This window comes from Pygoscelis adeliae, unplaced genomic scaffold (genome assembly GCF_000699105.1).
Source record: "Pygoscelis adeliae isolate BGI_AS28 unplaced genomic scaffold, ASM69910v1 Scaffold243, whole genome shotgun sequence".
Classification (NCBI taxonomy): Eukaryota; Metazoa; Chordata; class Aves; order Sphenisciformes; family Spheniscidae; genus Pygoscelis; species Pygoscelis adeliae.
In genome coordinates, this window is record NW_008824363.1 from 376,945 (window position 1) to 388,083 (window position 11,139).

Here is an 11,139-nt window from a genome sequence, read left to right on the forward strand (position 1 = left end):
GCCTTCAGTTAGCATAAAAAAAAGGATGATGAAGAAGAGATCGAAGTGCCCAGTGAGATCATCGTGTCCAGACACCACCAAAATCCTGAAAAACTCCTAAATCAAGTATTTCCTATCACCCTTTTGAAAACAGATGCATAAGCACATTACTGACATTTATTATTACAGAAATCTGGTAGCAAATTAAAAATAAGTTTGACAGAAGGAATCAGCAATGCATTCAGAAGCACTGACCTAAACTGGTGCATTCATATAGTGTCACTGTGAAATGTAGGAAGCACACATGTACTTATTGAAGCCAGAAACAAACCCCTCATTGACTCAAGTATATCCAAGATTGGACTAGAAAGATGCACAGAATAACCTCAGGGAGGTTTCTGAAGGGCATGTCCCTGTGGCATGGGACACACCTGCTATTAACACAAATTTAGAAACAATTATGGGCAGGACAGATCAGATTTCCATATGCCCATGGACTAAAACTACTTAGCAGAAAGCACAGCAAAACAATTGTTTCCAAGCACTCTAGTGTGACAACTCTTCAAGTTAGATCAGAAGCAAAAGTTTCCTGGAAGAACACAAGGCCATGCTTAAGCTGAGTGGGTTCTGTTGTAGCAGCAATTTCTCATCAAGAGTAACTGCTCTACACAAAGAAAATCCACAGCACTTTTGAATGGGCACTTCTGCCCCTCCTGTCCTACAGCTTCATTGTGCCTCCAACCATTAGCATGTTAGATGAGAACGCTGAACAGCAAGCAACTTTCAAGGAGGTTAGTAAGGAAGGGAAAAAAATAAGTCTCTCTCAAAACTGAACAGCTTTGTTTACAACAGTTTCCCCCAAACAGTCCAAAACCCTCAGAAGTCCACTTTAAAAGAGTTACTTAAAAATGACATATTTCAAAACAAGAGAAAGAGGATAAGTCTAGTATTTGATTTTTGCAATGCCAAATAGCAATTTCAGAAGATTTGTTTATTTTTGAAGTACAAAATGGAGCACATGCATAAGACCTGGTCCTCTTCACAAATACAAGGTACACTCACTGTTCTGAAGGAAGATCATGCATTTAGCAGCATCGTTCATTCAAAGAGCTGAGTTTTAAGTCAGCTAAGACTCTGACAGCTAGTAGGGAAGAAGAAAACATTTTAGATTTCTAAACACTGTTTCTAGCTTCTACTGCTTAGCACTACATCATTCCTACCACAATATATAAATTAGTAAGAAACATGATTATGCTGAAGCCTATGCACGACATACAATACCATATCGGAATAAAAAAATATACTCTCTGTTGTGACTTTTCATTACAAAAAAACCAGATGGAGAAGACAGACTTTCAGGAACAATCTCACAGAAACTAGGCAGGCTGAGTCATGCAAACATTTGACAAAACATACACACATACACACACACACAAATGTTGCACTGAGGACTAAAGAACTGCAGATTGAAATACTGTGTTATTGAGGTCAGATATTATCAAGAGTTTTTAAAAGTATGTATTTAAGCAACAACTGCTAAATGTTGTTGTCTAACTAGTCTTATGCTGATCTGCAAGCTTGTTGTTGGCCATACACACTCCTAAATTTCAGCTCTATGGGAAGCTTCTGTACCCATTACTAGAACACGAAGTCTGAGAAGAAATTAATTCGGTCCTGAGTTCTGTTGTTTTCACATACAAGTTCATTTTATCTTAATATCAGTATTTAGGACTGAACAGGTTAACTACAAAAACATTAGTTGGTATTTCTTTCTCTCCTCACCTATAAAAAAAATGCAAATGGAAAAGCTCTCAAGGAAATTTAGTTCATACCAAACCATGTGCCAGACAAAAAAGGGTCAAATAAATGTACTCTAGAACACAGTCTTAGCTGAGAAGCAATACAGAATTCTGACACACAACATCCTGCTACAGCTGCTTGAGTAGGTACAGGATATATCATCTCAGCAGCCTGAAGTTAGATTACAGTCTTGTCCCTTTACCAGTATAAAAGCCTATGTCAAGGATCCAGACTTGATTCACGTTCTTCAGTTTCATCAGGTAGTTCCTCAGCAGATGGACCACACACATTGTCCTGGTTATCTGCAGACTGATTTAGCTCATCAGGTTCCCCAGCTGCAATCTGAGTTGTTTCTTCTTCCTCTTCTTCCTCAACTTCCCCATCATCCTCTACATCCATCTCAAACACCCTCACGTGACGGAGATTTGAACTTAGCTACGGAGAAATTAAGGAGTTTCCGTTAATAAATAAATAAAAGCACCAATACCATTTTAAATGTCAGCCAATAGCTTTGAAAATTGCCTCTATCTTTGAAATGGAGGTATCAAGGAAATTAGCAACTTTTTTATTGCTCTGCAGGCTGAAAAGTAAAGCAAGTAGATCTGTTAAAGTTTTTCCATGTTGTGTTATGAGAGAGGTACGACTGTATCCTGACACACTTATAAAAGATTATGGGAGAATAATCTATTTGTTTAAAAAAAAAAGTTTTGATAAATCTCACTAAACTAGCAAAAACAGGTTATCACTCTCTCCAGTCATAGCATTTCTTTAATAGTTTACAGGCTTGTTCACAGATACTGTACTTACCACACAGGAAACTTTTCTAATGCCATTTACAGAAACATACTGAGCTTTCATATTCTCCAGCACTCTCCACTGATTCTCCAAGACGACAGTACATGTGCATATTTCACCACTTTGCTCATCCAGCCTGCACATAACAAGAAGAAAAGCACAAAGCTAGTACATAAGAAACAATTCCAGTACTAAGACGAATGTCAGTCGGTCCAGTTTTTTACGTCTACGTTTTATTATATCATATGCAACAAGCAGATAAGCATTTGAAACCACCATAACGCTGCTACAGATATTCTAGAGCAGGGGATCCAACTGTGGAAACACAGCATGTTTTAACTGAGGTAAAAGATTACAGCAGGTGAGAAGGGAGTTGTAAAGCCTGATCTTCCCGCAAGTAACAGCTACAGCAGGAGGATGAGGATGGCTTTCCTTTAAACCTCTCCTCTTCAAGAAGAGGAGTTTCTGAACGAAGTCCTGGAGGCGATGCCTCCACTTACACAGAAGTTCGGCCTCAATGACCTTTCAAAGATGTATCACTCCAGTTCACCCTCACTCATAGGGACTGTATGAAGGAACTCCCTGCCTATTACAGTGGCCAGGATTAGTTTGAACTTGCTTTTAATATTTTCTGTTCATTCTTCAATACACAATTTCTCTGTGGCATTAAAAAAAAAAATTTACAGTTCAGTATGGCTCTTTATTTTTAAGTAAAAACGTATCTTAAGCAATCAACCAGAGAGGCGTAGGGAGAAAAAAGAAAAAGCAAGTGAGGCACAACAACTAAAAGATTGGATTCATCGCTTGAACTACATTGGCCTTTTTTGTGTGTGTGTTCACCTCCCCCATACGCTCTCCTCTCCCTGCGCCAACACAAAGGCGGGCACCAATTCTGACGTTTCAAGGCTAAGCTGACAGTAGTTGTAAATGTGACTACCAGGGGAAAGATCAATAAATCTGTGTATCAAGGCAGAGGTATATGAGCAAATATGCTGAAAACATCCTAAATTCAAGTATGCTGACCAGCAAAGTTAGCATCCTCTAAAGAAAAGAAGCTAGAATACTACCTGTACACAGGTAGTATTCAGTCTCAAAAAGGTAAAACCAACCCCAACACCCAAAAAAACATAAAATGAACTCTTTAGGAAGCTTCGATCTCCCCACCCCACTCTCCCTGGCACAAAAAGAGTTATTGCCTTTAAAGTATTTACACATACACACACAAAGCATGAGTAACTGTACACAATTAGAATATTTGGTTAATCTGCTTTTCAGTTCTGCATTTTCAGACTTGCTCAAAGTTTTTCAGTACCTTTTAGTAGAATCCCAGATGAATTCCCTGTCTTGGTCCTCATCTGTGTATATTGAAGATAAAGGCAGCTGAGCCAAAACTCTCTCCTTCCCCTCTTGTTCCGCACTCTCCTTCAGAACTACAGTTACAGTTTCATCATCATAGAAGTGTGCATCTAAACAACTGTAGCATCTATAGGCAAATAATTTAGAAAGCATCAAGGAATAAAAGTGAATACAGAACTAAAATATTTTTAAGTTGCACAATATTCATGTTAAAAAGTATTCAGTAGTTAACAGTGAGCTTTACTGTAAACAATAAAAAAGGTCAGTCATGCAGCTAAGACACTGAATGACAGCCATAACCACAGCAGACTCCTGTATCGTGCAGGAAAAATGATTCTGAAGGAAAAAACAAACAAAAAAAACTTACTAGCAATCTTATTTTTTCCCATTTCAGGTGAAATGTAAGAAACAGTAAACACAAACACCAAAGAAAATTTAGAAACACAACTGAAGGTACTGAGGGCAATCACATCCGCCCTTTCTACATGAAAAGGATGAGCTTAGTCTGCCATGCCTTCTAAGATGCCTTCATTCAGGCATATCAAGTCTCACTCCATCTTACTTAAAGAACATCACAGATATAAACAAGAGCTGTTTCCAGCTAGCTTTGTTTCTTGCATGTGTGCTAAAGCTCTAGTTTTTAACTACAAAACTAAAATTTACTTGACCTTGAGATGAAGTGCAAAATAAGACTCCCACAATCCTGCAGCTTCATGCACCTATGCCATTTCTTACAGCCTGACTCACCCAGGGACTACAAGATGGCCCAGCATCTGAAGTAGTAATGTGCAGGATAAAAGCCAAACTATAATGCCCAAAAAATTAACTTAATGCAAAATAAACACTAGAAAACATGGTCTTCAATTCAGCAATCTGCAATTCTGGAAGAAAAATCAAATATACTGACCTGGAGTCTGAGCTCTCATTTATACTGTTGTTCAAGAAGTTTCCAAAATCTACTGCAAGAATTCCATTACTGACAGACCTAGAAGAACAGCATTCATTATCTCGGTGACTAATTTCTTTTCCATTCATAGAGAATCCAAAATTTCTAACAGCAACTGTGGTAAGAGACGGTGTAAGCCTCTCTAAGCTTAGCACAATACACAGCTACAACCCAAAATGATGTAACTGGTGGATGGAAACTTTTTGATTTCTTCTGCCCCTCAGCAAAACATGGAGTCAAATGGGAAACTGTGTCTGGCTTGTGGGGTACAGTTCTTTGCTGAACTCTTGACTCAGTTGTCCTAGTCTTAGGTCCGTTAAGTTACTTGTTATTCAAATCTACAGAAGACAAGTTTAGACTGTTTTAGATATCAATGAGGGAGGAAATAGGATAGAAACTACACCACAAGGCTGTAATTTTGTCATATGCAGCTCTCAACTGGAAACACAGAAGATAGTTTCACCATGCGTTTAAAAATTCCCACCCCATCGCAGTTCATTATCTCCTCAAATTAAATGACACAGATTATAAAAATCAGTATTTTACAGAGAGGAGGAGTTTTTGTTGTTCTCTAAACCCAGGTCATTTCAGAGATCCCACTGACAGAATGCATCTTAAATAGTTGCATCAGTGCAACTAGGCAGTGACAAACACCATCTTGGACACAGAAACTCCTGAAGGTACACAAAATGACACCCCAAAGAAATGTATTTTATTTGTTGCACCTATGAGTCCACCCCCCATTTTTCCTTAGAGTATTAAATTACAGGCTGCAAGGAGTTAATCAAAGAATAATATTTACAATAAGATAAAGCAACACTGAAAGCATGATTCCCTGTAATTTTTCACAAGTTTGCACAAGCAAGTAATTCTGTGAGGAGCAAAACTAAGGGAGCCTGATTTTTTTCCTAAGCCTAAAACCATCTTGGGTCTTGTGATTAGATTTTCTGAGTCTAATACAACAAAAACTCCTGCTGCAGTTTCCTACTGCACTTCCTAATGTGGTCCTCATTTTCTCTAGTACCTGAGAAAGATGGTATTCATGCTGCTCATTCCTTCTTTTTACAAGAAGATTCAAATTGTAGTTGTCTCTGTACACATGTGCCAAAGCTCACAAACCACCTTTCCCCCTTTTTTGTCTTACCTGGAAGTATCAGTATGTCTCCTCAAAATGTGTATTTTAGAAATAGAATTTTCTAATATGGTGAAGAGAACATAATGTATATTGGATGTTTTATCATTCCACCTGTAATGCGGGGGGGAGGAAATGAAAATTTAGGTCAAGCTTTAATAATTGGTAAATGACATAGAACAAGGAATAGCAGCATACTTACAGAAATGGTAGTTTAAATAATTGAGGTGTGGAATCTTCACTGAAAAGGAAAAACCAAACCAGTTTATAAAATGCTACTGTAATTTTGTGCAACTGAGCTTTAGAAATAGTGTAAAGAAATACCTTTGAGAAGTTTTGTAAAGAGACATGCAGACTGCTTGATGCACTGACTTTCCAATTACATCCTAACAAATATAATGAAAATAGACCAAAAAGTGCAGGCAGTTATTTATAATTATACACCTTTTTAAGACAAAAAACCACAACCAACCAACCAAAAACACCTGACTACACCTGAAAGAGAAATCCACCAATATTTATGCTGGAATAAACATCCCTAATGCAAACACTCCTGTCACTTGATACACTTGTTTCATGTTTCTTCATAATATGTAGACTAATGTATTGCCAACTAACACAGTTATCTAGTACATAGTGCATACACCCAGCTAATTAACGTTAAAAATAGATCCCGATAATGTGGGAACAGAAGGCATGAAACAAAAAAAATCCCCCATTACGCTCTCCCTAGCCAAAGCCTTGAGGCATCCCGACAGTGGTGAAGCTGGGCTACATGCTACCACCTAAGTTGTAGGCACTCGAAGGCAAAGATTAAAACTTCAGGCCTTACTAAGCATGACTACTATCTTCAGCTGACTGCTACCCCTAAAAGAAAGTTATCATTTATATAAATTGAACTTACCGCTGGCTTTTGTAAACACCGATCAATGACCCCTTCCATTTGCTTTTTGACAAAATGCAGTGATTTCTCAGGATAGTAGGGAAACAAAAGTGGACTTTCTGTAAACAGATAAAGTTCATTTAAAAAATGCTTGTATCTCTATAAAAACACACTACACCGTTATTATAGTGACAAATTGGAATGAGTCCAGTGGAGGGTCAGTAAGATGGTTGCAGGGCTAGAGCACATGCTTTACGAGAAGTTGAGGGGGCTGGGTTCATTCAGCCTAGAGAAGTGAGGGCTAACAAGGAGGAACCTGTTGCTCTCTTCAGCTGCCTAAAGGAGGAGTTACAGAAGACATTGTTTTCAAAGCTGCACACAGTGAGAGGAGAAGATGTAACAGCCATAAGCTCCAGCAAGGGAAATTCCAATCAGATATAACGAAAAAGAGTTTTCACAGGGACTGGTTAGTCACTGGAGCAGGGCACCCAGAGAGGCTGCAGGATCTCCATCCTTGCAGGCGTAGAGGACTCAACTGCACAAAGCCTTGAGCAACCCAGCCTAGCTTCAAAATCAGACCTGCTTTGGTTGGATTAGGTGACCGCCTAAATTATTCCCTGATTATAAATTCTAACTCAAGTAACTAACTGGATTACAATATGAAACAAGATAAATGAATGAGAAATGAAGGCCTGCCTGCCCCTTCAGCTTTTCTTCACAGCCCATTCAAAATTGCAAAAAGACAGAATTGCATTTACCCAAGAGCTAGAAACACAGTTGTCATAAAATATCTTGTTTAAGCAAAACAATTTCCATACTTTTTATAGTAGCTATGATTTGGCTTCAATAGGACTGATCTGTTTTTATGAAATGAAATACTCTGTAAGAAGACATTTAGCTTTTGAGATAAATCTCACTACTTATTTTAAGTACATAACCTGTTTCTTTTCCAATGTTCAGCTGGAAAAAAGATAACAGTTACATCAACCAACAAAGCAATATAAAACACCAAAGAAGGGTAGAAAGTGTCAATGACAGAAGCATTACTTGCCCTATAAACCCTGCAGTTCTGAGAGCAAGACGAACATCTCAATACTTGCCAAATTAACACCAACAAAACCACTTACAAACCACCTCTACAAACAATCACGAATCTTGGGTAGTAACAGAAGTGACCAGTCAAGTAGTCTACACATTCAAAGTATCAAACAGATTTTTAAAGTATGTTTAAAAATACACTTTCTAAATACTACTTTGCCAAACAAAAATGCTACCGCTTCCTCCCTTTTTATTGAACTAAATAGGCAGAAAAAGGCAGCTATAGCAAACTCTATTACAAGACAGCTTATTCTGTAGAAGTTTTACAGTCTATGGTTTCTAAAGTTAAACAAGAATCATTTTCACCATCACCTTGTTATAGTCTTACTTCTTTTTCACCACTAATTAACAAAATAGTCTCAGACTCCAGTCAAAGAGAACAAGTTAGGACACTTCCCCCAGGTGTGACCTAAGCGTAATTATTACTTCTTTGAACAGGAATTAAGATCTCCTAAAACAGACATCTCCTGGGATTCCTTCCAAGCCATTTCTGAGACTGGTATATAAAAGCTAGGAAACTCCTAATACCCAGAAAATGGTAATTGACTGGGTAAGCAGCTACATAAAAACTGTGTAAAATAACAAGGCCCATTTATTTTATTCTACTCAGATGGAGACCCACGACTAACACTACAGAAATAACTCATAAGCATGAAAAAACAGATTACTTTTCTACATTTGTTACATTCTATGTATAACTTTGATTCACTTTTACATTTTACTAAAGCACACATTACCTTTCAGATGAGTACTATTTTTAAGAAAGTTGAACCACTGGTTTCCCTCTGTATTAGGTGGTGATACAAGGTCATCATCTTCATCTTTCAAGTACTAGAAAAGAAACAGACATTTGTAAGATTGCATTTTAAGAATAAGGAACATTAGAATTCACCTCCAACATTGCTCCTCACAAGTCCGTTAAACATTTCTCCTTAATTTAACATGCCCTACTCTTAAAACTAAATATTCTACCCCTTCTTGAAACAATAAGAAAAATCAACTACTGTCTAAGATCATATAGTGATATTTCTGTAAGAAACTGATTTTTAAATCAACTTTGGGCATAAATGTTTTGAAATCTAGTGATTTATGGCATAAAGACAACACGTGCATTTCAGTTTTACATTACTATTGCTGGCTGCGAAGAAGTTTCATCTTTTTCCTAAAAATACAGCATGTGTCAGGTAAAACTATAAGATATATTTTTAAACACTCCTTTTCCTAATAATAGTAGAAAATAATTAAAATACTCTCCTTTACCATTACTAGAATGTGCAACACAGCAAAAGGGACAGAGAAGAAAAGTGGGCACAGCTTTAAAAGCTTCTCCATCTACTGATTTTCTCATTTATTCTTTTTCCATTTACTCCCTTGTTCTTTACCTGGCCAACTCTCTCCACATTGAAGTATTTTCCTTTACGATTGTAAAGTTCTGGTGCCTGAAAAAATAATGCAAACAAAACCATTATTTAAACCCAAAGTTAATGAGAGGTAGTGTACAAAAAGATGATTGAATTATTTTATTATAGGATTTTTCACATTCGTTCTTGGCAGCAAAAATACAGTCAGATGCTGTACTTGGCAAACCAATATAACTTACCTCATTGAAGTGTTCAGTAAGAAAATCAGCAACAAACGTGATATCTTTTTGAGTCATCTAAAAGAAAAAAATGGTGAGAAAAGCAGAGGATAAGAAATACATTTCAATGAGCACGGAACACTTGTTCTGTAGGCTGAACAAGCGCAGCTCCCTCAGCCTGTCCTCGCAGGGCAAGTGCTCCAGCCTCCAACCTGCTTGGGAGCCCTCTGCTGAACTCACACCAGTTTATTCATGTCTGTCTTGTACAGGAGGGCCCCAAAGTGGAGAAAGTATTCTAGATGCGATCTGATGAGTGCTAAATAAGGAGGGTAACTACTTCCCTTGATCTCCTGGCCATGCTCCTGTTAGTACAGCCCTGGTTACTCTTGGCCGCCCTCGCTGCCAGGGCACACTGCTGGCTCATGCCCAGCTTGCATCCACCAACATCCCCAAGTCCATCTCAGCAGAGCTACTCCCCAGCCAGTTGGGGCCCTGCTGTGCAATTGCAGGGGGTTACGCTTCCCCAGGACAGAACCTTGCATTTCTCCTTGTGGAACTTCAGGAGGTCCCTATCTGTCCATTGCTCCAACGTACCTATTTCCCTCTGGAAAGCACCTCTGCCCTCGAGCATATTAACTGGGTCACCCAGTGTGATGGTGTCTGCAAATCTGATGTAGGTGTATTCCACCTCCTCTACCGGGGCATTGGTAAAGGTGTTAAAATGCCATTCCAGTTAACTTAGCCATTTAGGGCGTATAAAGAGCTGCTATACGCAGAGGTCTTGCATTCACATACAGCATACTAAAAAGAGTAGTATTAACAAAGAAAACAGAAAAAGTAATTCATGCGAGACAGCATTTTAGTGTGAATCTGCAGGCATCAACTTTCTCAAAGAAATGACACAGACACTATCCTTTAAGTTTTGGAACAAAAATAAACCTTTAATCTTGCCCTCTAAGTCAAGAAGAATACAGAGTATACCACCATTTATCAGAAAACATTACTACTACCTTGTTCAGCTCTGGAAGCACATGATCTTCTGACATCCTCAACATGGCTGAGGGAAAAATCATATTCTTACTGCATTAATATTAAAATGTTTTCCTAATGTTCTTAATTTTCCATGGCTATGTAATAAACCACTGCTGATAAAATAGGAAAGATTAATTTGTCAGAAGCAAAAGAGTCTGGAATGAGACTGAAATTAAGCCTCACTTGCCCCACTAGCTTACAATACAAATCTTGGAGAATTTTTATCTTTAATCTTCTCCAACTGCATTGTACCCTCTACAGGACTGAGATAAGATTACTATAAAAGGGATTCATAAGAATTTATTCATGTACATACTAAGAGTAGTAAAATGGATATATATAAAAAATACTGTCATGCCCAGAATAATTTTAAGAGAATTGCACAGAAATGATTTTAAATCAGTGAGGCTTAGATAAACAGTTCTGTTTAGCTTCAACACAAGCAAACACAGTGAACATTTAATTAAAGTTCTAATGTTATGACAGAGAACACTGATAGCTCTGCTTTCTGCAATTTTTAAAATTAAAATTATTACATT

The 11,139-nt window shown here is 37.8% G+C and overlaps 1 protein-coding gene across 2 annotated transcripts in view; it reads right to left on the reverse strand.

Annotated features, from left to right (window-relative positions):
• Positions 1-957: 957 nt before the first annotated feature.
• Positions 958-11,139, reverse strand: part of ANAPC4 (anaphase promoting complex subunit 4) — a 19,916-nt gene continuing 9,734 nt past the window's right edge. The window contains exons 16-28 of one of the 2 annotated variants that reach the window (XM_009319886.1): positions 10,579-10,625; positions 9,590-9,646; positions 9,372-9,428; positions 8,727-8,820; positions 6,913-7,010; positions 6,333-6,394; positions 6,211-6,249; positions 6,021-6,122; positions 4,838-4,915; positions 3,887-4,057; positions 2,587-2,710; positions 1,982-2,214; positions 958-1,120 (exon numbers count right to left, since the gene is read on the reverse strand). In XM_009319886.1, the coding sequence (XP_009318161.1) occupies positions 1,999-2,214; positions 2,587-2,710; positions 3,887-4,057; positions 4,838-4,915; positions 6,021-6,122; positions 6,211-6,249; positions 6,333-6,394; positions 6,913-7,010; positions 8,727-8,820; positions 9,372-9,428; positions 9,590-9,646; positions 10,579-10,625 (1,145 nt within the window). In that variant the 3' untranslated portion in view covers positions 958-1,120; positions 1,982-1,998. Of the gene's footprint in view, positions 2,215-2,586; positions 2,711-3,886; positions 4,058-4,837; positions 4,916-6,020; positions 6,123-6,210; positions 6,250-6,332; positions 6,395-6,912; positions 7,011-8,726; positions 8,821-9,371; positions 9,429-9,589; positions 9,647-10,578; positions 10,626-11,139 lie in introns of both variants that reach the window. The other variant, XM_009319885.1, reaches the window with a different exon arrangement.